Source organism: Oryctolagus cuniculus, chromosome 4 (genome assembly GCF_964237555.1).
Source record: "Oryctolagus cuniculus chromosome 4, mOryCun1.1, whole genome shotgun sequence".
NCBI classification, from domain to species: domain Eukaryota; kingdom Metazoa; phylum Chordata; class Mammalia; order Lagomorpha; family Leporidae; genus Oryctolagus; species Oryctolagus cuniculus.
The window spans coordinates 94,889,150-94,913,991 of record NC_091435.1 but is presented as its reverse complement, the minus strand read 5'-3'; the positions used below and the strand labels follow the sequence as shown (position 1 = coordinate 94,913,991).

The window sequence follows — 24,842 nt, the reverse complement described above, 5'->3', positions numbered from 1 at the left end:
TTTACTTTCTTTTTTTTTATTTTTTATTTTTTTGACAGGCAGAGTGGACAGTGAGAGAGAGAGACAGAGAGAAAGGTCTTCCTTTGCCGTTCGTTCACCCTCCAATGGCTGCTGCGGCCGGTGCGCTGCGGCCGGCGCACGCGCTGATCCGATGGCAGGAGCCAGGTACTTCTCCTGGTCTCCCATGGGGTGCAGGGCCCAAGCACTTGGGCCATCCTCCACTGCACTCCCTGGCCACAGCAGAGAGCTGGCCTGGAAGAGGGGCAACCGGGACAGAATCTGGCGCCCCGACCGGGACTAGAACCCGGCGTGCCGGCGCCGCAAGGCAGAGGATTAGCCTAGTGAGCCGTGGCGCCGGCCTTACTTTCTACTTTTATTTTCCTCTTCCCTTCCTTTCTTTTCCCCTTCCTATTTTCAGTTTTATACAATCCCTTCCAAACTCACTAAGAGAATCTGGACATTTTCTCGCCCACTTTAAACCCTGCATTGCCGGTTTAGCCAGCTGTGCCAGCCCTCTTCATAAGCATGAGAGGAGCCTGATCACTAGGTCTGTCTTCCAGAACAATGGCTTTCATGCCTTTTTTTTTTTTTTTAAAGATTTATTTATTTGAAAGGCAGAGTTACAGAGAGGCAGAAAAAGAGAGAGAGAGAGAGAGAGATTGAGATTCAATCCCCCATATGGCTGCAACAGCCAGAGCCAAGCTGATCTGAAGCCAGGAGCCAGAGCTTCTTCCGGGTCTCCATGTGGGTGCAGGGGCCCAAGCACATGGGCCATCTTCTACTGCTTTCTGGGGCCATAGCAGAGAGCTGGATCGGAAGTGGAGCAGCTGGAACTGGAACCGGCACCTATAAGGGATGCCGGCACTGCAGGCAGAGGCTTTACCTGCCTGCCACAGTACCGGCCCCTTGTGCTTTTTAAAAAAAACCTATACCCCACATAGTTTACATAGCAACTAATCCATACTAATACACACATATAAAACATTTCATGATACAAAACCTGTTCTTGTATGTTGTATATTTTGTTATTACTATATTTTCCTGTTACTTTTGTTTCTTTCTATAAAAAAAAAAAAAGCTAGTAGTAAGCTACAAACTTGACATCCTTACCATATGTGTATATACCTGTCAAAAAGAAAGACCTGCGATGGTGAAGGAAGTGTTTTGTCAGATGTCTTTCCTCCAGCTTCTAGCTCTCCATCTCAGACAGCATTAAAAGGGGAAAGTAATTTCTTTCTTTTTTTAAAGATTTATTTATTTATTTGAAAGAGTAACAGAGAGAAAGGGAGAGAGAGAGGTACAGGGGCCCAACCACTTGGGCCATCTTCTGCTACTTTCCCAGGCACATAAAAAAGGAGCTGGATCAGAAGTGGAGCAGCCAGGACTTGACCTGGCACCCTTCTGGGATACTGGTGCTGCAGACTGGTTAACCCACTGTGCCACAGGGCCTGCCCCAGAAAGTCATCTCTTAAGCTCCATGGCCTTTACCTGCCAGGAGACTGTGGACCCCCTCAGGTTGAATCTGCTAAAGCTGTGTCTGTGACAGCCATGTTCATTTTCCTTCTTTCCTGTTTCTGACTTTTGAAACCTAACGAGAACTTAGGAAATCAGAGGGGTTGGTTGAAATGGGAAAACCTCTCTCTTCTCAGTATCAATGATTGAGCCGATTATGCTTATTTTGTAATCATCATTACCCAATACTATGTCATGATTCATTGTCAGATTTGCTCACTAAGTTACCAAAGGCAGCAAGTTTTGTTTGACTTCTTATAGGTTAGAAGGTGGAAAGTAATTAGGTAAAAGAGGTTTTGTTTATTTGGTCAAGGCTAAGAGGTGAAAAATAATTAGGCGAAAGGGAATTACTATATACAAAGGCAAGTATCTCCTTTATTCCCTGATAATTTAACTCATCATCCCTATATGAGTTTATACATAGGTCATTATAGTATATAAGTTTATATATTATATTTTAATTATATATAAATTATATATAGTATATAGGCCTGTATGTAAGGTTTATATATAGACCATGATAGTATATAGGTTTATATATAGAAAATATATGTAGTATAGAATATGGGCCTATATATAAGGTTTATATATAGAATGCAAATAGTGTAATATATAGGCCTGTATATATGTTTGTTGATGCTTGTATTAAGATTTTATTTCATCCTCTATATTAAAGAACAGAGATTTTTAACAACATCCTAAGTTTTTTTTTTTTATCAAGTTGAACAGTTTCCCAATTTTTGTTTGTTTTAAAGTTTTCTGCCTTTTCTCCCTTCCTTTTCTCTTCCTATTCCTAATTTTATGTGGGAAGTCATATCTTCCTAAATCACTGAAATGTCCTCATTTGAATGCTGGTTTTTGCACAAACACATACAGTCCTGACTCAGTGAAAGGGGTAGGTTCTCAGAAGTGTTGTTAGCACATTTTGTGACAGTGAGAATGTTGTAGAATGGACGCACACAGACTGAGGTGACTGTGACCTCCTGGGTGATCTGATCTATGGGCCGCATGGACTCATAGATGTAGTAGTATAAATCTTTATTCCTAGTCTGTCCAGCCATGCTCCCTTCCATTCTCATGAAAGCCAACCCTCTATGAGTGTAGGAAGAGCCTGATTACTAGACCTGCTTCCCATAACAACAGCTTTTGCATTTTTTCTTTTGTTACTATAATCCACACAGTAAGTAAGCGTAACCTTATGTTTTACTTAGTAAGACACACATTCATACAAACATAACTGAAAATAAAGTTTCCTGAAACAAAACTATGCCTTCCTGCCACCTTGTTTGATGTATGCTATTTTCTTGTCACTTTTATTTCTCTGTATGGAAAAAATGCTAGTCATGGGTTTAATTCTGTAATTAATACACAGTTATTCTTAAGTGTTGAAATTTAACTGAAATGTGATCCCTGTTAAACATAAGAGTGGGAATAAGAGAGGGAAGAAATGTACAATTTGGGACATGCTCAAGCTGACTTGCCCCAAATGGTAGAGTTAGAAACATACCAGGGGATTCCAATTCAATCCCATCAAGGTGGCATGTACCAATGCCATCTCACTAGTCCAAGTGATCAATTTCAGTTCACAATTGATCATAATGAAAGGACTAAGAGTCAAAGGGATCACATAAACAAGTCTAGGACCTGCTAATACTAACCGATAGAATAAATAAAGGGGAGAGTGATCCAACATGGGAAGTGGGATACACAGCAGACTCATAGAATGGCAGATGTCCTAAATAGCACTCTGGCCTCAGAATCAGCCCTAAAGGCATTCGGATCCAGCTGAAAAGCCCATGAGAGTATTTCAGGCATGGAAAGCCAAGACACTCTGGCAAAAAAAAAAAAAAAAAAAAAAAAAAAAAAAAACCAACAACAACAACAAAAACAAAAAAACAAACCTAAATGAAAGATCTCTGTGAGTGAGATCCCAGTGGAAAGAACAGGTCTTCAAAGAAGGAGGTACCTTTCTCTGAAGGGAGGAGAGAACTTCCACTTTGACTATGACCTTGTCTAAACAAGAATAAGAGTTGGAGAACTCAAAAGGCTTCCATAGCCTTGGAAACTCATGACTGGAGCATAGGGAGATTACTGATGCCATAAACAGGAGTGTCAGTTTGTAAAGTCAACAACAGGAGTCACTGAGCACTTACTCCTCATGTAGGATCTCTGTCCTTAATGTGCTGTACATTGAGATTTAATGCTATAACGAGTACTCAAACAGTATATTTCACTTTGTGTTTCTATGTGGGTGCAAACTGTTGAAATCTTTACTTAATGTATACTAAACTGATCTTCTGTATATTTAGAAAATTGAAAATGAATCTTGATATGAATGTAAGGGGAGAGGGAGTGGGAAAGGGGAGGGTTGCGGGTGGGAGGGAAGTCATTGGGGGGGAGGGGGAAGCCAATGTAATCCATAAGTTGTACTTTGGAAATCTATATTCATTAAATAAAAGTTAAAAAAAATACTAGTCACAAACCATACCTCCTCCCTTTTAAAGCTGTCACAAAGGGAAGACCTCCTGTGGTCAAAGAAGCTGTAAGGTTTGGTCAGCACACAGGAAATGTCTTCACTCTGGCCTCCAGTTCTCCATACCTGATAGTATTAAGGGGAGAAAATTATTTCTAAACTTCTGTGGCCGTCCCAGTGCCAGGAGCACATGGTCCCTCTCAGGCAGCTTCATTCTACTAAGACTGTGTCTGTCTTTTTCCCATTTTTCCTGTTTTTGATTTTTGACTATTAACAAGAACAGAAGAAATTAGAAATGGAATTTGTTGAAATGGAAAAGTCCCCTCTCTTCTCAATGGCATTGATTGAGCCCCTTTTTTCCTAATTTGGTAGTTGTCTTTGCCCCAGAAGGCAGTGTAGTCATGCTCTACAGAAAGACATTTCAGTCAACTGCGGACCACATATACAATGGCGGTCTCATAAGTTTATAATGAAGTTGAAAAACCCTGTTGCCTGGTATTTTTACTCTGCTGTGCCTTTTTGATTTTCAGATATGTTTAGGTACACAGATACCACTGTGGTCCCATTGGCTATGGTGTTCAGTAGAGGCATATGCTGTGCAGGTTTGAAGACTAGGAGCAAAAGGCTATCTTGTGTAGTGGGCCGTGCTACCCAGGTTTATGCTAGTATACTCTCTGATGCTCACACAGTACCCAAGTCTCAGCATGTACTCTCAGAGCAAATCCCTGTCTTTAGGTGACAATGACTGTACCTTTTGGACTTCTCTGGGTTATGTAATGGTTTACAATCTGTTTTTTCACTTTCAGATTTGGTTTCTAATTAACAAGTTGAAGAGGAGAGGTTCTGTTTGATTTGCAGGTTAACAGGTGAAAAGTAATTAGGTGAAAGGGAATTAAGATACAAAAGGGCATGAATCTCCTTTATCCCCTGAGGTTTTAACTCATAGTTGTTCATCATAACCATGTGGCCTTTATAGATATTTGCTGTTGTTTGGGTTTTGGTTTGTTCTTAGACTTTGTCATTATGTACCCTAAGCAACAGATTTGACCACTTCCCAGCACATTCATAATGGCTCCTGGCTTTTTTTTTTTAAGATTTATTTATTTATTTGAAAGTCTGAGTTACAGAGAGAGAAGGAGAGGCAGAGGCAAAGAGAGAGGTCTTCCATCCACTGGTTCACTCCCCAACTGGCTTCAATGGCCGGAGCTGCACTGATCCAAAGCCAGGAGCCAGGAGCTTCTTCTGGGTCTTCCACGCGGGTGCAGGAGCCCAAGGACTTGGGCCATCTTCTACTGCTTTCCCAGGCCACAGCAGAGAGCTGGATCAGAAGTGGAGCAGCTGGTCTTGAACCAGCCCCCATATGGGATGCCGGCACTGCAGGCAACGCCTTTACCTGCTATAGCACAGTGCCAGCCCCTGTTTTGGTTTTGGGCTATCCTCTCTCTTTCTCTCTTCCTCTTTCTTTCTTTCTTTCTTTCTTTCTTTCTTTCTTTCTTTCTTTCTTTCTCTCTCTCTCTCTCTCTCTCTCTCTCTTTCTCTCTCTTTCTTTCTCCTTTCTTTCTTCCTTCCTTCCTCCCTCCCTCCCTCCCTCCCTCCCTTCCTTCCTTCCTTCCTTCCTTCCTTCCTTCCTTCCTTCCTTCCTTCCTTCCTTTTCTCCTTCCTATTTTTAATTTAATGTGGGAAGTTCTCTTCATCACTGAGATATTCTTGTTAGAAATTTTTGTTTCCAAAGTAGTTTAAATCATTTATTGCTAGTTTAGCCACCTGTGTCTCCTTCCATTTAGATGAAAGCCACCCCTCTTCATAAGTGTAGGACCTAATGGATTTCCAGGCCTGTTCCCCTGAACAATGACTTTTTTCTTTTAAGATACTAAGAATTTAACAAGCATAATGTATTTAAGATTACAGTGCATTAAACCCAGCGTGGAGCCCTGAGTGACTACACAGGTCATGGTCTGTGAAGATGGCCCTGAGTGTCTATTTCAGACCATCTCAGATACTAAGCTGGGGAAGAGGACAGTATCAAAGATTCAGAGGACATTTCCATTTTCTTGGAATGTGGATCCGAGAAAAAGGAAGTATCAATTCAGTTAACAACCTTCATTCAACTAAAAGCCAGTTTCTTAGCATCTTATTCTAGCAAGATGTATAAGAAAAGGTCTGGAGGTTCATTTTCAACACACAACTGTTAGGCTGACTTGCACATGTAGCATTACTCCCTAGGCAAACAGCATGTTATGGAGCAGCCAACTCACAAGAAGAAATTGGATTCTGTCCCGGTTGCTCCTCTTCCAGTCCATTTCTCTGCTGTGGCCCGGGAGTGCAGTGGAGGATGGCCCAGATCCCTGGGCCTTGAACCTGCATGGGAGACCAGGATGAGGCACCTGGCTCCTGGCTTTGGATCAGTGCGGTGCACCAGCTGCAGTGCACCAGCCCTGACGGCCACTTGAGGGGTGAACCAACAGAAAAAGGAAGACCTTTCTCTCTGTCTGTCTCTCTCTCTCTCTCACTGTCTAACTCTGCCTGTCCAGAAAAAAAAAAAAAAAGTACAGAGAAGGAAGGAGGCAGGTAATTTGGTAACTTAGGAGACTTCCAGGAAGATGGTGTGCCCCACAGTACTCAGCCAATGAGGAACCAGGGGAGGGACCTGCATGCCAGGATATAGATTCTTGCTATAAATGCTTTGGGTGTGCCTGCTCTTCAGACACCGATAATGGAGTCTCGCAAGACTTGATGATGAAGTTTCACTTTCACTGCACTTCCTGAGTCCAAATCCATCTCCTGAGTGAACATGTGAGGATGCTTCCCACATGAAAAAGAATGCTTGTTGCCAGGGGGTCTCCCACACTTGGGTCAAGAAGCAGACTCCAGTGAGGGCTGCCTGGGTTTCACTACATTTTTGGAATGAGGGGAAAAAAAATCATAGGGAACTGTTACAAAAACTAACCACCCCCATATTTATTTGCCCCATCTCCCTTATAGAAATAGAGTTGCTGATTTTTAACTAAGCAAATGGCCACCCAGAGGAAAATCCATGTATTCTGTCCCTTCTCACAGTTGGGGATATTCATGTGATTGTTTTACAACAAGTGAGTGGGGTGTTTGTATAGTTTTCAGAATGTGTCCTTAAATGGAATCTATATGTGGCCTTCCTGTGCTGTTTCCCCTCAGGCTGCCTGGAGCATAGAGATAGTGGAGAGCCACCTTGGACAGTCCAGGTCAGGGCAGTATGGCCTGGGAATGCTGAGAACAATGTAGAGGATGCTGAGTTTCCAAAACAATCTCGTAGCCCATTTCCTTGAACCATCTACCTCCAGACTCCTGGTCAGTGAAGACATCGATTGTTCTCTTCTTAAAATGCTGTTATTTATACCCAAACATATAACCCAATCAAGACAGGAATTATACTCACAGAGATCTCATATTTCAGTCTTAGAGCAGCAAGAGTTCATTTAGTAAGTTGCTCAACACATTTGAAATAATTCAGTGCCAGGCACTGGTTCTAGACACTGAGGATGGAGCTATAAACAAGCTGTACTCTCAAAAGCTTACATTCTAATAGGGGAGGCTTTGGGTCAATAGTTAGTGTGAAATAGAGTGGGAGGTGGTGATGCAACCACCCAGCAAGATAAGAGAGTTAAGCAGAGTCAGGAAATGCTTTTCTGATAAGATATGTTTAAGCAGAGACTTGAAGGAAGGAGTAAAATTGGAACCACTTGATTACCTAGGGAAAGAATGTTCCAGAAAGACATACCAAAAAATATTGAGTGGGGAGTGGGAGCAGGAGTGACACTGGGGCCAAGGGAGCAAGGAAAATAACATAGGAGATGAGAAGGCTTTTAAGGTTGTGGCTTGGGATTTTCCTCTGGGTGGAAGACGAGGGGATTTCTGAACAATGAAGCGATCTGAATTTTGTTTCAGAAGCATGGTACAGGGGCAATGGTGGGAGCACAAATGGTAGTTGAGAGGTGATGAGGACATGGCCCAGGGGGCAGCTGTGAGAAGAAGTCAGATAGATTCTGGGTATATTTTGAGTTTGGAGAAGACATGATTTGCTGCTGAATTGAATAAGAGGGCCAAGTGAAGAAGGACTCAGCAATGACTCCAGTATTTGGCCTGTTGTACACTGATTCAATACATGTCCCACTATAAATGCCAGCATGCAGATATAGATAGATTTGGGAACGAGAAGGCTTTGTGGCACATCTCAAGACATTCATTTCAGTAGTGACTGCATTCCTTTTGACCTCATAAGTACTAAAGGTACACATTTTATTTCATTTAATTTTCCACAACAATTGTTTGCCGTAGCTTTCTCCATCCTCATTGTTTCAGATGAGGATACTGAGGTGTAAACAGGTTGTATAACTTTTTAGAGGTCAGGCGACAAGCAAGTACTAGAGCCAGAATTAATACTCATATTTGCCTGATGCCAGAGCATAGGGCCCAAACCATTCAACTACATGGCCTTATGAACAATGACTTTTACACATTTTTGCTTTTTACTGAGTCCCCCTGGTCAACCTCATGTTTTATACAGAGACTCATTCATACATATAAACATGTAAGTGAAAACGTTTCACGGAACAAAGCCTATGCTGGCATGTCATCTACTTTGATTTTTTTGTTGTTTAATTTCTCTTTCGTTTCTTTGAAAAAATGGTGGTCACAAGCAATTAACTGATTCGATGACCTTTGATTTTTTTAAAAAAAGTCTGAAAAGGGCAAAGATTTCCTACCATTAAAGAAGCTGTAAATTTTAGCTAACCCTCAGACATGTTATCTTCATGCCAAACTCCAATTCTTCACACCTGACAAAATTAAGGGGCGTAAAAAGTTTTCTAACACCTGTGGCTTTCTCACTGTGAAGAGGCTTTGGATGGTTTCAGTCAGCTTGAATCTAGTAAAGTTGTATCTATTACAGTCATTTTTGTCTTATTTTTTAAATCCTGTTTTTGAAAATTAACAAGAATAGGAAAATGAAAAAAGGGGGTGGGTGAAATGGGAAACATTTATATCTTCTCATCGGCACTGATTGAGCTAATTTTGCAGCCATCATTATTTATCCAGAAGGAAATACAGTCATTGATCTGCATAATGACATTTTAATCAACCACAAACTATATATGCAACACTGCTCCTGTAACTTTATAATGGAGCGGAAAAACTCCTATTAACTACTAATTTCACTCTTGCCTTTCTATGTTTAGATACACACATGCTTACCATTGTGTTCTATACAGACATATGCTGTGCAAATTTGAGTCCTAGAAGCAAGAGTTGCCATATAGCCTAGACGTACAGTAGGCTATTTCATCCAAGTTTCTGGAAGTGCACTCTCTGGTGTTCACACAACGATGGAGGTATTAGCATACATGTCTCAGAACATATTCCCACCATTAATGAACACATGACTGAAACTGTATGCCTATGAACTTCTGAATATTATGTAATGTGCCTTTGAACTTCTGGATATTATGTAATGGTTAGAATGTTATTTTTTGCTGTCAGATTTGGTTCCTTATTAACCAGCTGAGTCAAGAGGTTTAGTTTGATTTGCTCAAGGTGAAGAGATGAAAAGTAATTAGGTGAAAGGCAACTATCATACGCAGGGACAAGTATCTCCTTTCTTCCCTGAGGTTTTAACTCATGGTTGCCTGTCTTAACCATATGGCCTTTATAGAAGTTTGTTGTTTATGTATTGTGTTTTTGTAAAGACGTTTTTCACTCTTGATACTAAGGAACAGATATTTTATCCCAAATACTCAGAATTCCAAGGGAACACTAATTTGGAATCTGGTTCTATCATTTTTAAAAAAGGATTTATGCATTTTTATTTGAAACAGAGAGGAAGAGAGAGAGAGAAAGAGAGAGAGAGAGAGAGAGAGAGAGAGAGAGAGAGAGAGAGAGAGAGAGAGATCTCTTCCATCTGCTGGGTTACTACCCAGATGGTCACAACAGCTGGGGCTGGGCCAGCCTGAAGTCTGGAGCTTCTTCCAGGTCTCCCCCATGGATGCAGGGGCCTAAGCACTTGAGCCATCTTATGCTTATTAGCAGAGAGCTTGATCGGAAGTGGAGCAGCTGGAAATCCAACCGGCACCCATATGGGATGCCAGCATCATAGGCAGTGGCTTAACCTGCTATACTTTGACGCCGGCCCCTGGTTCTATCATTTTTCCATTAAATTTTTTCTATCATTTTTCCATTAATTGAAATTTTCATTTCCTTTCCTCGCCATTTTTCTTAGGTTTACCTCCTCCCCACCCCTTGGTACTCATTAATTTCCTGCTTCTGCTAGGGAATTGGAGCTATCAGTTAAGACACCTGTGTCTCACGTTGGCGTGCCGGGATTGAATTCTGGCTCCAGCTCCTGATTCCAGCAACCTGCTAATGCATGCCCTGGGGAGCAGCAGTGATGGCTCAAGTGGGTGGGTTCCTGCCACCAGCATAGGAGATCTGAACCGAGTGTGACTCGACTTAATCCAGGCCAGCCCCTCCTTTGTGAACATATACAGAATCGACCAGTGTCTGGGAAGTCTCTATTTCTCTGCCTCTTGAATAAAGAAATAAAAGCTTTAAAAACTCCTCTGCTTCTAGGCAAATTCTCCTCTGTGATCCTTTGTGACGTGGGCTCTCGTGGTGCTGAATCACCCTGCAGAGCTTCTCCCCGTTTTTAAATGAAGACTTGTCCTCAGCTCTCTTTTCTTTTCCCTCAGTAAACTCATCCAGTTTTGGCTTTAGCTGTCTCATCTGCGGACGACTCCCTTGTGTACTGAAGTTTGGAAGTATCTACTATGTACAAGCCCCGTCTTTCCCTTATCTTGCTTTTACCTCTCAGGTTAGGATTAAGTTTGACTGTTGGTGACTTCAAAGTGAATTTAACTACAAAGTGTTCATTTCTCTCACAGAAGTGTCCTGGAATGGTGTGGCTGCTCCACAATGATCAGAGCTCTGATTTTGTCTGTCTTGTTCTGTCATTCTCAGTAGATAGCGCCTACCTCTTGGTGCAAGATGGCTGCTCCCAGTCTAGCCATCACATTTTCATTCTTGCCTGAAGAAGGAAGGAAGGAAAAAGATAAAATGCATATCCAGTCCTGAGGACTTTTCTGCAAAGGTGCATAACCAAATATGCTTTCATCCCACTGTCTTGAACTAGTGTTTTGGGCAGACTTTCCTGTAAAACAAACTGGAAAATGGAGACTTTGTTTTGGGCAACCATGGCAACGATGCATTTTCTTACTTTGTAGAAGGACGGGTGGAATGGCTATGAGAGGTAACTGGCAGATCTGACACATCTCTTAGATGATTTCCCTTTAGTTTTGTTATATTTTGCCAATGTGACAGATTGAAAGTAGTTTCATCACATTCTGAGCTTCCATATCGTTTTCTTTGTACTTTTATTACAGCAGTCATTTTAGGGCACCTTACCTGATAAAACTATGTGCATTTATCAGGTAACTCACTGTCCAATGAAGCTTTAGATAATATTTTCAAATTAGTTACTTCTGACTTAAGTGCTCAAAGTTAACATATAGTATAGGAAAATAGTATTTTTAAGTGGATTTCTGCAGTAAGTGCTTAATCACAGTAGACACATTTATTGAGCAAATTAGTGAAAGCTTTTATAATAAGTGTGTATGGCTTTTATTATGTGCTTAATAAGGAAAGGGGAACACTCTGACACGGTAGAAATTTAGTTCTAATTTCATGTAATCATTTTTCTTGCAGTTTGGCTGTACTCAGTGGCATAAGTGAAGGCCTGAAGAAAGCTGTAACAGATCATACAGTAAAAGCCATTGTGATTTGTGGAGCAGGTGGCAATTTCTCCGCAGGTAACTAGTGTCTAATTCTCTTCCACTCCCTCTGGAGTCCAGCCCTGGCTGAGATGGATTCCACACTGGCTGTCCCTGTGGGCAGTAACTCAGTGTGGGCAGTGGATATGGGAGACTTGAGTGGGAATGAGAAACACTGTGGAAGAGGAGACAAGAATCATGAGAGGCCCAGAGACGGCTTTCGCCTTAGGCTCATTTATATCGATTGGGCCTTTGGAGGACATCAGGTCCCAGGCTTGATGGCTGTGTCACCTGCTGAGGGACTTGTTCTGCATTTTTCTACCCCACGTGAGCTTGGAAAACTTTCTTGGATCTCCTGGACTTGAGTCTATAAAGCAGGAACAATAATACCTTCTTAAGGGGGTTTTGTGAGATTAAACGAGATAGCAGATTTGAGAGCCCCTAGTGTAGTGTCTGCACACAGATGTTCAATAAAGTCTATTTTTTTTAGCTTACAGAACACTTTTTTAATTTTTGCAAATAAGACAGCATTTAATGATATAGAATGGAGAGATGGGATGTTCATTTTTACAACAGAATGCCAGCAAATAGTAGCATATGGGAAGAATTGAAAGAGAAAATTTCCCATGTGTACAAATGAATATAAGAACTGGCCCAGGCAGAGATGAGTAGCTTATGAAATCTTGAAGGGGAATTCATTATCTTCTTATATTCACCTATCTCAGTGACCATGACACCAGTTTATTGGCTTATTATGTGAAGATACAAATATTTGACAAAATATCACAAAAGTCTCTGAAATGATTTATTTGGTGGTATTTATGGCACTGTATTAGTCTGTTTTCTTTTATTGTAATGAGGCTGGGTAACTTTATAAAGCAAAGAGTTTGACTCATGGTTCTGCAGGTCTGAGGACAGGGGCCCACATCTGGTAATGTCCTTCTCTCTGGCAGTGTCCTGCAATGGCGCATGGCATTCCCTTGGATGAATCTCAATTCTCTCTCCCTCTTCTTTTTTATTTATTTATTTATTTATTTATTTATTTTTTGACAGGCAGAGTGGACAGTGAGAGAGAGAGACAGAGAGAAAGGTCTTCCTTTTGCCGTTGGTTCACCCTCCAATGGCCGCCGCGGAGGCGTGCTGCGGCCGGCGCACCGCGCTGATCCGGTGGCAGGAGCCAGGAGCCAGGTGCTTTTCCTGGTCTCCCATGGGGTGCAGGGCCCAAGCACTTGGGCCATCCTCCACTGCACTCCCGGGCCACAGCAGAGAGCTGGCCTGGAAGAGGGGCAACCGGGACAGAATCCGGCGCCCCGACCTGGACTAGAACCCGGCGTGCCGGCGCCGCTAGGTGGAGGATTAGCCTAGTGAGCCGCGGCGCCGGCCTCTCTCCCTCTTCTTATGAAACCACCCATATTCAGTCATAGAGGCTTCACCCTGATAGCCTCGTCTAATCCTAATCACCTCTCAGATTCCCACCTCCAAGCACCATAGTCAGACTAAGTCTCCCCTGCCCCATTAATACCTTACCAGGGAGATTAGATTTCAATGCATGCACCTTGAGGAACATACTCAAATCATATTTAAGCCATTAGGATTGGAGATACCTGGTCCTCTTTCCAGAATCAAGAAGTTATACCATTTAACAAAAGTTACATAAATTTGAAGTCCTATCAGTCATCCTGTATGGAGACGGTGCTGTGGCACAGCAGGTAAAGCCACCGCCTGCAATGCTGGCATCCCATATGGGTGCCAGTTTGAGTCCTGGCTGTTCCACTTCTGACCCAGCTCCCTGCTGATGGCCTGGGAAAAGCAGTGGAAGATGCCCCAAGAGTTTAGGCCCCTGCCACCCATGTGGGAGACCTGGAAGAAGCTCCTGGCTCCTGGCTCCTGGATCCTGGCTTCTGCCTGGCCCAGTCCCAGGTGTTCTGGCCATTTGGGGAGTGAATCAGAGGATGGAAGATCTCTCTCCTTCTCTGTGTCTGCCTCTTTCTCTGTAACTCCGACTTTCCAATAAATAATCTTTTTTTTTTAAAAGATTTATTTGTTTATTTGAAAGGCAGAGTTATAGGGAGGCAGAGGCAGAGAGAGAGAGAGAGAGAGAGAGAGAGAAAGAGGTCTTCCATCCGCTGGCTGACTCCCCAGATGGCCACAACAGCCAGAGCTGTGCCAATCCAAAGCCAGGAGCCAGGAACTTCTTCTAGGTCTCCCATGCGGGTTCAAGGGCCCAAAAGACTTGAGCCATCTTCTACTGCTTTCCCAGGCCATAGCAGAGAGCTGGATCAGAAGTGGAGTAGCTGGGTCTTGAACCAGCGTCCATATGGGATGCTGGCACTGCAGGCGGCAGCTTTACCTGCTATGCCACAGCGCAGGCCCCTCAATAAATAATCTTTAAAAAAAATCATCCTGTAGCCAGAAGAATTTAATGTGTGTTATTGATAGCTTGAAAAGACGTAAATGTTGGAATCCTAATATAAATATGACAGTGCTAATTATTGTAATAATTACTATTTAATTTCAGTACTGTATAGGATAACTAATAGTGTAATTCAAAATTCATGGAATTAAAAGATAAATTTATTTTGTTGTAAAAACTTTGAAATTCAGACATAGTTTTTCCTAATATGAATTTTCTTTTTGAAGCCTTTTCATTTGCATGGATTTTAAAATTTTGGCAACAAAATAAGTTTATTTCTTAATTCAGTTTTTCCACAACCTTGTTGAAATACTTGTGTATTACTACTAATAAAATAGCATTTTTGCACATATTGTATGTTAATCTTCAGTAAATGGTACAATCACCATTTACAGATGAGAAAACTGAGCTGGAGAGATATTAAACTAAATTGACTCAAGAAGAAACAGATAGCCCAAATACTTCATAAACATTAAAGCAATGCAGGCAGTGTTCAGAAATGTCACAAAGTAAACTCTAGACCCACATGACATCATTGGCAAGCTGTACTGTAAAATCAAGAAAAGTATCATTCCAATTTTACACAGATATTTTGGAGAATAACAAAATAAGGTACATTTCCTATACTAATTTTCTAGGGATGCCCTAACAGATTGCCACAATTTGGATTAAAACAGCAAAAATTCATACTCTCACAGTAATGAAGTCTTGAAACTGTAATCCAGCACTCAGCAGGACGACTCCGCCTTCAAAGGCTTTGGAGAAGAATTCTCCCACGCCTTGTCCAGCTTCTTCTGGTTCCTGACAATCCTTGCCTTGTAGAGGCAGCACCTCAACCTCTGCTTCCGTCCCCATGTGGCCTTCTTCCCTGTGTGTCTGTGTCCAGATTTCCATGGTTTTCATATGTTCACCTTAATTCACTACGACCTCATCTTCTCTAAATCTGCAAGAACCTTAGGGTTCTGTGTGGATACTCTTCAACTAGTACACTTCCCAGCTGACTTCCTGAAGCTAGAATAACTTGGTGCCAACACCTGGTGGAAAGAATGTGGAAAAACAAAATTACAGGCCAATTTCATGAATAAATAATAGATATATAAAAATCTTAGTGTATTATACAACCAAACCTAATAACATATAGAGTTATAATGCATAGCTTTTTTTCTTTGAAATATCATATTTGTTGAACACTAGACAATCTGTATAATTCATCCTATTAAAAGATTAAAGAGTGCAATCATATAATTACGTCAAGAGATACAGAAAGGAACCAGCATTGTCGCGTAGCAGGTAAAGCTGCTGCCTGCAATGCCAGTATCCGATATGGGTACCAGTTCATGTCCCAACTACAACACTCAGATATAGCTCCCTGCTAATGGCCTGGGAAAAGCAGTGGAAGAAAGATCAAGTGCTTGGGCCCCTGCACCCAAATGGGAGACCCAGAAGAAGCTCCTGGATCCTGGCTTCGGTCTGGCTCAGCCCAGGTTGTTGCAGCCATCTAGGGGGTGAACTAGCAGGTGGAAGATTTTCTCTCTGTCTCTCCTCCATGCCCCTATAATTCTTTCAAATAAGTAAATAAATAAATCTTTAAAAATATATGTGAAAAAATTCAATAGTATTTGAATGCATTAAGGATAAAAATTCTTTCTAAACTAGATATAGACAGGAAATTTCTTATTCAGGCAAACAATCTGTTTTGAAAATCCTCCAGCAAACCAACAAATGGTAAAAGGCCGAGTGTTGTTCACATTTCCAACATTGTATTAAAGGTCCTAGCCAGCTTGGTAAGGCTAGGAAAAGAAATATAAGGTATAATGATAGACAAGGGAGAAACAAACTTCAGTATGCAGAAGATGTGATAATGTTTCTAGAAAAATAAAAAAAAGTATCAGAAACTTGTAATTCTAAGAATTTGGCAAATTTGCTGAATATAATATCAATGTGCAAAACTTAATTGGATTAATTCAATCCCATCAAGGTGGCATGTACCAATGCCATCTCACTAGTCCAAGTGATCAATTTCTGTTCACAATTGATCATACTGATAGGACTAAGAGTCAAAGGGATCACATAAACAAGACTAGTGTCTGAAAATACTAACCGATAGAATAAAAAAGGGAGAGAACAATCCAACATGGGAAGCGGGATACACAGCAGACTCATAGAATGGCAGATGTCCTAAACAGCACTCTGGCCTCAGAATCAGCCCTAAAGGCATTCCGATCTGGCTGAAAAGCCCATGAGAGTATTTCAGGCATGGAAAGCCAAGACTCTGGCAAAAAAAAAAAAAAAAAAAGACCTAAATGAAAGATCTCTGCGAGTGAGATCCCAGTGGAAAGAACAGGTCGTCAAAGAAGGAGGTACCTTTCTCTGAAGGGAGGAGAGAACTTCCACTTTGACTACGACCTTGCCTAAATATGATCAGAGTCGGTGAACTCAAAAGGCTTCCATAGCCTTGGCAACTCATGACAAGAGCCTAGGGTGATTACTGATGCCATAAACAAGAGTGTCAATTTGTTAAGTCAACAACAGGAGTCACTGTGCACTTACTCCTCATGTAGGATCTCTGTCCTTAATGTGCTGTACATTGTGAGTTAATGCTATAACTAGTACTCAAACAGTATTTTACACTTTGTGTTTCTGTGTGGGTGCAAACTGCTGAAATCTTTACTTAATATATGCTAAACTGATCTTCTGTATATAAAGAGAATTGAAAATGAATCTTGATATGAATGGAAGGGGAGAGGGAGCAGCAAAGGGGAGGGTTGTGGGTGGGAGGGAAGTTATGGGGGGGGAAGCCATTGTAATCCATAAGCTGTACTTTGGAAATTTATATTCATTAAATAAAAGTTAAAATAATAAAAATTGAAAAAAAAAACTTAATTGGATTTCCATATGCTAGAAATGATTAAAATGTGAAACCACTCCATCCTGATCTGTGCTCCAGGTTTGTAAAATTGGGATAATAATACTAACCTACCTTAAGTATGATAAGACAGTGTTTAAGAAGGTAGACTCCAGTCGAACTTCGTGAGTCCAAAGTCCTGTTCTTCCAGTTACTTAATCATATGTCTTACCTAGTTACTTAGTATTTCAAAACCTTAACTTCCTTGTGAATGGGGATTGTCATACTGGTTAACCTAAATGTTATGAAAATTAAATGAGATAATATAGGAATATGGCTGTGCCTGAGTTTTTATCCAATTAATATTAGTTTCTTTCATTACATTAAAAGTCATCTCACTCTAAAGACACAGAAGGATAGGCCTAAGACTCAGATTGAAATTCATCTTGTTTCTCCAGCACCAAAAGGAATCCAAACCTGAAAAACAAAACACTGGACCAGAGTGTGAAATCTGATGAATCTGTGGGAAAAAAGGCGAGAATCCCAGATTGATTGATACTTGAGGAGCAGGTAGCAAAAAAAAAAAAAAAAAAAAAAAAAAAAAAGTAGACCAAACTGTGAAATAATTACCTTAACTTTTCAAAGTTGTCCAAAGTCTAATATTTCTTCTTCTTCTTTTTTTTTTTTAAATCTTTATTTATTTGAAAGACAGAGTTACAGAGAGAGGTAGAGACAGAGAAGAGAGGTCTTCCATCCGCTGGTTTACTTCCCAGATGGTCGCAACAGCCAGAGCTGAGCCATATCTGAAGCCAGGAGCCAGGAGCTTCTTCCAGGTCTCCCACACAGGTGCAGGGGCCCAAGGACTAGGGCCATCTTCTACTGCTTTCTCAAGCCATAGCAGAGAGCTGGATTGGAAGAGGAGCAGCTGGGACTAGAACCAGCACCCATATGGGATGCCAGCGCTTCAGGCCAGGGTGTTAACCCACTGCACCACAGCATCAGCCCCAAGTTTAATATTTTCAAAAGACTGTATTATTATGGAAAAAATTCACCATATATGTTATGTAAAAATAGGGAAATATAAAAAAGATTTTACCATAGGCTGTCAATACTAAATATATTTATGTCAAACTTTCACTTGATTCTCACATTAGTAATTTAACATAGGTATTGCAACAAAAAAGTTAAATAATTTACTCAAGGCTAGAAAATCATTTATATATATGCCTGGTGGAAAAACTGAAAATTCACCAAAATATCAACTGTGGTGATATTTAAATTCTTAATAATTTTGTGCATTGTCCAGTTTCCATATGTTATTTTTATAATTGAAAAATGTATTAAATATTGCTACTTTTATGGACCATAAAAAAGCATATCTCAGGGGCTAGTGTAGAAGGTTATGCCTCCACCTGCAGTGCCGGCATCCTATGTGGCTGCCGGTTCAAGTCCTAGCTGCTGCACTTCAATCCAGTTCCCTGCTAATGTGCCTGGGAAAACAGTAGAAGATGGCCCAACTACTTGGGCTTCTGCAGCCACATGGGAGACTCAGAAAAAGTTCTTGGCTCCTGGCTTTGGCCTGGCCCAGGCCTGGCCATTGCAGCCATTTGGGGAGTGAACCAGCAGATCGAAGATATCTCTATCTCTATTTGTATTTTCTCTCTCTCCTCTCTCTATCTCTGCCTTTCAAATAGATAGATAGATAGATAGGTAGATTATATACCAAGCACATGATTCTAAACTGGCTTATTTATATATAACTCACACCCTGGTATTTTATATGTAATGCTTCATGCCCTTGACAAAGATATGGGGCTAAATTTCTGCAAATAGGACTGATGGGCAGTATCCTGGAAAAAATGAGAGGTGCTGACTCAATCTCAGAATCATGTTCTTTGGAAGAGAATCTGAACTCTTTAATTTTTGTAAAGGTAGGTTTGCTAGCTATCATGTGGATTAACAGATTTTGGGAAATTATGAAATATCTGGAACCATTTGAGGATTCTGCCTTATATTTATGTCTTACATTTTCCAAGGTAATGTTCCTTTCTTGTGACTCCAACAAAAGGATGAAGTGTTTCCTGGGCCCCCAGAGGTCTGAGACTTCCTAAGAGTGATCAGTTGCCTGTGGTTATGTGACAAAGTCCAAGTCTTTCTGAACCTGTATTTCTCCTTGTCTTGGTGTCCTTAGGTGCTGATATCCACAGCTTCCAGGCTCCTAGGAACTCTGGCCTCGGGTTGGGACATTTAGTAGACGAATTGTCGAGAAATGAGAAGCCCGTGGTGGCAGCTATCCAGGGCGTGGCCTTGGGAGGAGGACTGGAGCTGGCCCTGGGCTGTCACTATAGGATTGCCCATGCACAGGTAACAGCTGAGGCTCTGTAAGGAGGTTGGAGTGTGGAGTTTTTTTGTTTGTTTGTTTATTTTTTTATTTTTTTAGGGCAAGCTCTAAATGTAGCCGTAAACATCATAGGTGATCATTTTAAATGTTTAACTTACTGTGTAACAACTCTTGGGTATCTTTGGCACTAGTGTTTAGCTGTTGACTGTACAAGTACAATGGTACTGATTATTATAATATTGAAATACTTCCACTGTGATTGATAAATAACTGCAACTCTGGGCTCTCTTACTGTCCCTCTACTCCCCTTGACCGTAGCCCCAGGGCCTCCCCATGGTCCACCAACTAAAAGGGAGTTCCTGGGTCAGTAGAAGGCCCCCCAGAATCTGCTATAGTACTGTGGCCCACATCAGATGTCACTGAGTCACGCTTAAGCATGATAAGGTATTAATATTTTGATTATCACTTTTACATGTACATCTTACTTAAATTCCCATTTGCTGTCTCAAAGACTTCAGTTTTGTGTTCCCTTATGGTTTCTAGATCTAAGAAGAAAGGTATTTATTGGATAACAGCACAAAGCTATCAAACGCATTTACTCCAGGAAATTGATTTAATTAAGGTTATTAGGCATGTCAAATGAGGTCTGTGATACTAGTGTATATCACAGTATGTAAAATGGCATTTTTGCAAGTGAAATATTTTCACAGAATTGTACAAACATCACCACAGTCAATTTTAGAAAATTTCATCATTATAAAGAGAAATTCTGAATCCTCTTGGCACCGAGATTATCCTCCTCTCTCCCAGTCCTAGGCAGCCACTAATCTACTCTCTGTCTCCATAGATTTTTGTATCTTGGATATTTCATATCAATGGAATCAAACACTATGTGTTCTTTTGTGACTGGTTTTTTTTTTTTTTTTGGTTTGTCATAAAGTTTTCAAGGCTTATTTGCATTTTAACACGAATCAGTTCTTTATTCTTTTTATGGCTGAATATCCTATTGTGTGGATAAACCACATTTAAAAAATTTTTATTTTAAGGATTTTTATTTATTTATTTGAAAGGTAGAGCTATAGACATACAGAGAGAGACAGAAAGAAAGGTCTTCCAACTTCTGGTTCACTCCCCAGATGGCCACAATGGCCAGAGCTGAGCCAACCAAAGCCAGGAGCCAGGAGCTTCTTCCAGTCTCCCACATGGGTACAGGGACCCAAGTAGTTGGGCCATCTTCCATTGCTTTCCCAGGCCATAGCAGAGAGCTGGATTGGAAGGAGAGCTGCTGGGACTTGAACTGGTATCTGTATGGGATCCCAGCACTGCAGGTAGAAGCTTAGCCCACTATGCCACAGTGCCAGCCCAAACCACATTTTGTTTATCCTTCATTGTTGATGAACACGTGGTTTATTTCTTCTATTTTTGCTTCTATGAACAATGATGCTTTGAAAATTTGCATGCAGGTTGGTTGTGGGCATGTTTTCATTTTTCTTGAGTGTATATCCATGAGTGGATTTGATGGGTCATGTGGTAACTGTGATTTACTGTGAAGAAACTCAAATTGTTTTGAAAAATGTCTGGACTGTTTTGTATTTCTACAGCAATGTGTGAAGGTTTGTGTTCTCTAAGTCCTCCTCTCCATCACTTGTTATTGTCTCTCTCTCTTTTTTTTTTTTTACAGCCATCTTATTAGGAATAAGGTGATATCTCATTGTGAGTTTTCATTTGCATTCTCCTGATGGTTGGTGATATTGAGCATCTTTTCATGTGCTTGTTGATCATTTGTTTCTTCATTGGAGAAATGTCCATCCAGATCATTTGTCCACTTTTAGTCATTTATTTGTCTTTCTGTTATTGGGTTGTGAACATTCTTTCAGTCTCTTCTAGATATCAGTCATCCTGTGTCCAATATGTAACTTGCAACTATACTCTCCTATTCTATGGGTTCTTTGCATTTTTTTGTGCTTCCTGGCTGTTGCAGGATTCTGGGAAGATAATCCTGGAGACTATTATTTTGCTCTCTGAGACAGGTGAGAAAAAGTGTATTGGAAGCTAGAAATGTGTTTCATTGTGAAGATGGGGACAGCACAGCTTGGCTTATGTTGTTCACTGCAGGAGACGGTGTGCACTGGCAGGAGAGGGTGAGCGCTAATTTGCTCTGCAGACATCTTTGAATCCAGTGAAACAGTGTTGTTCATGGTGTAGGAAATCCAGGGGAATGCTTGCCTTAACTCAGAGCAGTAATGGCCTCTATGCCTTCCGTCTTTCTTAGGCTCGAGTCGGCCTCCCAGAAGTCACACTAGGACTTCTTCCTGGTGGAAGAGGAACCCAGCTTCTCCCCAGACTCATTGGGGTTCCTGCTGCACTTGACTTAATTACCTCAGGTCAGTACAAACCTTGCCAGTAACTGTCCAAATCAGCATGAGGAACTGGCCCAGGACTCACAGAGCCCCTGGCCTGACCACTCACTGCCCGTGTCACCTGAAGAGGACCCTGTAACCTCTTGACTCTCAGTTTCCTCATCTGCAAAGTGGAGAGAGACACACTCCCGGAGAGCCTCTAGAGTGTGCCAGGAAGATCGAATGTGGGAGCCTTCTAAATGAGTGTGCGCAAAATGCTAATCAGATTCTGGGTTTTATTATAGGTCCAGTCTGTATTCATAAGCAATGGTGTTCATAAAGGGTGCATTATATTCCTATGCAATTTAAAAATTGAATATAAATAAAAATTATAACCATAAAAATCCTATAAGGCAAGATACCAAGTTTTATTGTGAAAGTGAATGTATTTTTTATTTCCAGGTATTAGGATATTGTCTATAAGTGGATGATGTTCTTTTTCAATAGGGAAGGTGAAAAATACAGCTTTGGACAACATTTGGAGATTCTGAACTTAGCCTTATATTGTTGTTTATAAACCTTATACAGAAATAAATTTGTAAAAGCATAAAGCATTGGCACTCTTCTCACTAAATTTTAAAAATTTTGTAAATATAGTATTCTGCAAAAAAATTGTGAGCAAGTAATGCTTTTATCATTGTTAGTTTTAAGCAAATCAATAAACAAACATTTTTAAAGTTCTTGTTTAAGTTTCTAACACTGAAAATATTAGTAGATTTTTCCTGTATGAATAAAAATTTTTTGTAGTTCTCCTTAAGCTTTAAAAATGCCAATGAGTCCTAAAACGAAAACATTTGTGGATTACTAATAGAAATCTGTGTTTTAACACTTAAACTGTGATTCAAAACTATGAATCCATATAAAAAATAGCATGAGGCTATAAGCATCTAAAATGCCTTTTTTCTTTTTAAATGGGCGTGTTTTGAGTCATATAGAGTATGGAAGGAGAGAGAGAATATGGAAAACTAAAGGTATTCAGTTTCTTTTCTCCAATACATCAAGTTAGAAGTGGTTTTAATTTACAATGGCATGACAAGTACATTTTAAAAAATGTAAACTATTTTAAGTATACAGTTTAGAATTCAAATGAGGACGCTTGCAATTCACCATATGAAAGAAAATCAAAGTACACGAGACAGGTTATTCTACAGAAAACAAACCAGAATGGAAGCAAAGCAGCATAAAACAAAGGAGAAAATCATAGTGGTGGGAAATGAGTCTGTGGCTCCTGAGGGTCAAAAGTTGAAGCCTATGGGGGGATGGGGGCATTTTGTGGTGCTATTTTCAGTTAAGTCTGAAAGGCAAAGGTGTCCTGGGAGAAATCTGAGCAGAAATTGGCCTCTTTAACAAAAAGAAGTGAGGTGAAGAGGACCAGCCTTGTGCCAAGGCACTATGCAGGAAATATCGTTGTTTAATATGATGAGGATCAGTGGTGTAGCTGGCAGAGTGTAATGGGGTTTTTGATTTGCATAGAAAGGTCACTGAATTAGAAGAAATCTGATGTTAGAACCTTATGCCTGTTGTTTTTTTTTTTTAGATTATTTATTTATTTGAGAGGTAGAGTTACAGACAGTGAGAGGGAGAGACAGAGAGAAAGGTCTTCCATCCGCTGGTTCACTCCCTAAATGGCTGCAACGACTGGAGCTGTGCCCATCCAAAGCCAGGAGCCAGGTGCTTCTTCCTGGTCTCCTGTGCAGGTTCCGGGGCCGAAGCACTTGGGCCATCTTCCACTGCCCTCCCAGGCCATAGCAGAGAGCTGGATTGGAAGAGGAGCAGCTGGGACTAGAACCAGCGCCCATATGGAATGCCAGCACCACAGGCAGAGGTTAGCCTACTGCGCCACGGCGCCAGCCCATGCCTGTTGTTTTGATTCATCTGTGCGATTTTTAGGGGACCTTAAGTGACATCTGGAAAAGGTTCCTTGGAGAAAAATAAAATGTTAAGGTTGGAAAAGAAGCCATGAGGAGAATCAGAACGAACTGAGGTGATGCAGCTTGGAGAAGAGAGCTCTCAGCCTCAGTGGCTCAGGCTCGCCTTGTAGGAGATCTGCACAAGGCTTCTCCTAGAGCCCTGCACAGCGGCTGCTCCGAGGCCAGCGTGAGGAAAACTGCGTCTCCTGCACAGCCTGAGCGTGTGGTGGGACACACTGAGCGTGCCTTTAGGACCTCCGTTCTTTGGGACAGAGGAAAAGTCCTTGGAATTTCACTGATTCCATAAGAACAGGAGAGAGACTTCTGTGGAATCCGAGGCAGAAGAAATCTTTCCAGCTGAAGAAATGTTTGGTCCATCCTGTGGGATGGAGAGTACTTGGTTCATCAAGCTTGGATCCATGGCCCACATCTTGCTGCCACAGATCTGATGCCAAAGACCCTTTAAGTGTGTGTGTGTTTTTAAAAAGATTGATTTATGCATTTGAAAGATAGAGTTACAGAGAGAGGGACACACATACACACACACACACACACACAGAAAGAGAGAGAATCTTCCATCTTCTGGTTCACTCCCCAGATGATCTCAACAGACAGGGATGGGTCAGGCTGAAGCCAGGATCCAGGAGCTTCATCTAGGTCTCCCACTAGGGTGCAGGAACCCAAACACTTTGGGCATCTTCTGCTTTCCCAGAGAGCTGGATCAGAAGTGGAGCATCCAGGACTCAAACAGGCACCCACATGGGATGCCAGCATTGGACGTAGAAGCTTTACCTGCTATGCCACAACACCAGCCCCCAGAGACCCTTTTAGTACCCGGGTTTCCATCATCTGTTTTGTGCCCATTTCATCCCTTTGAGCTGATTCACTCACCCCTTGCTCAAGTGATTTTTTTTTTTTAGTTTTATTTATTTGAGAGGTAGAGTTACAGGCAGTGAGAGGGAGAGACAGAGAGAAAGGTCTTCCATCCGCTGGTTCACTCCCCAAATGTCCACAATGGTGGGAACTGGGTGGATCTGAAGCCAGGAGTCAGGATCTTCCTCCAGGTCTCCCACATGGGTGCAGGGGCTCAAACACTTGGGCCATCTTCTATTGCTTTCCCAAGCCATAGCAGAGAGCTGGATTGGAAGAGGAGCAG

The 24,842-nt window shown here is 41.3% G+C and overlaps 1 protein-coding gene across 3 annotated transcripts in view; it reads left to right on the top strand.

Annotated features, from left to right (window-relative positions):
• The window catches only part of EHHADH (enoyl-CoA hydratase and 3-hydroxyacyl CoA dehydrogenase), a 49,417-nt gene that overhangs the window by 2,446 nt on the left and 22,129 nt on the right, over nucleotides 1-24,842 (top strand). Inside the window, exons 2-5 of one of the 3 annotated variants that reach the window (XM_070072437.1) lie at nucleotides 10,973-11,099; nucleotides 11,714-11,817; nucleotides 19,228-19,400; nucleotides 21,650-21,761. Coding sequence is in view for 2 of the 3 variants with exons in the window: in XM_002716469.5 (XP_002716515.2) it covers nucleotides 11,714-11,817; nucleotides 19,228-19,400; nucleotides 21,650-21,761 (389 nt within the window). In the remaining variant the exon portion in view is untranslated. Of the gene's footprint in view, nucleotides 1-10,972; nucleotides 11,100-11,713; nucleotides 11,818-19,227; nucleotides 19,401-21,379; nucleotides 21,519-21,649; nucleotides 21,762-24,842 lie in introns of those variants that run through there. The other 2 variants (XM_002716469.5, XM_070072436.1) reach the window with 2 other exon arrangements.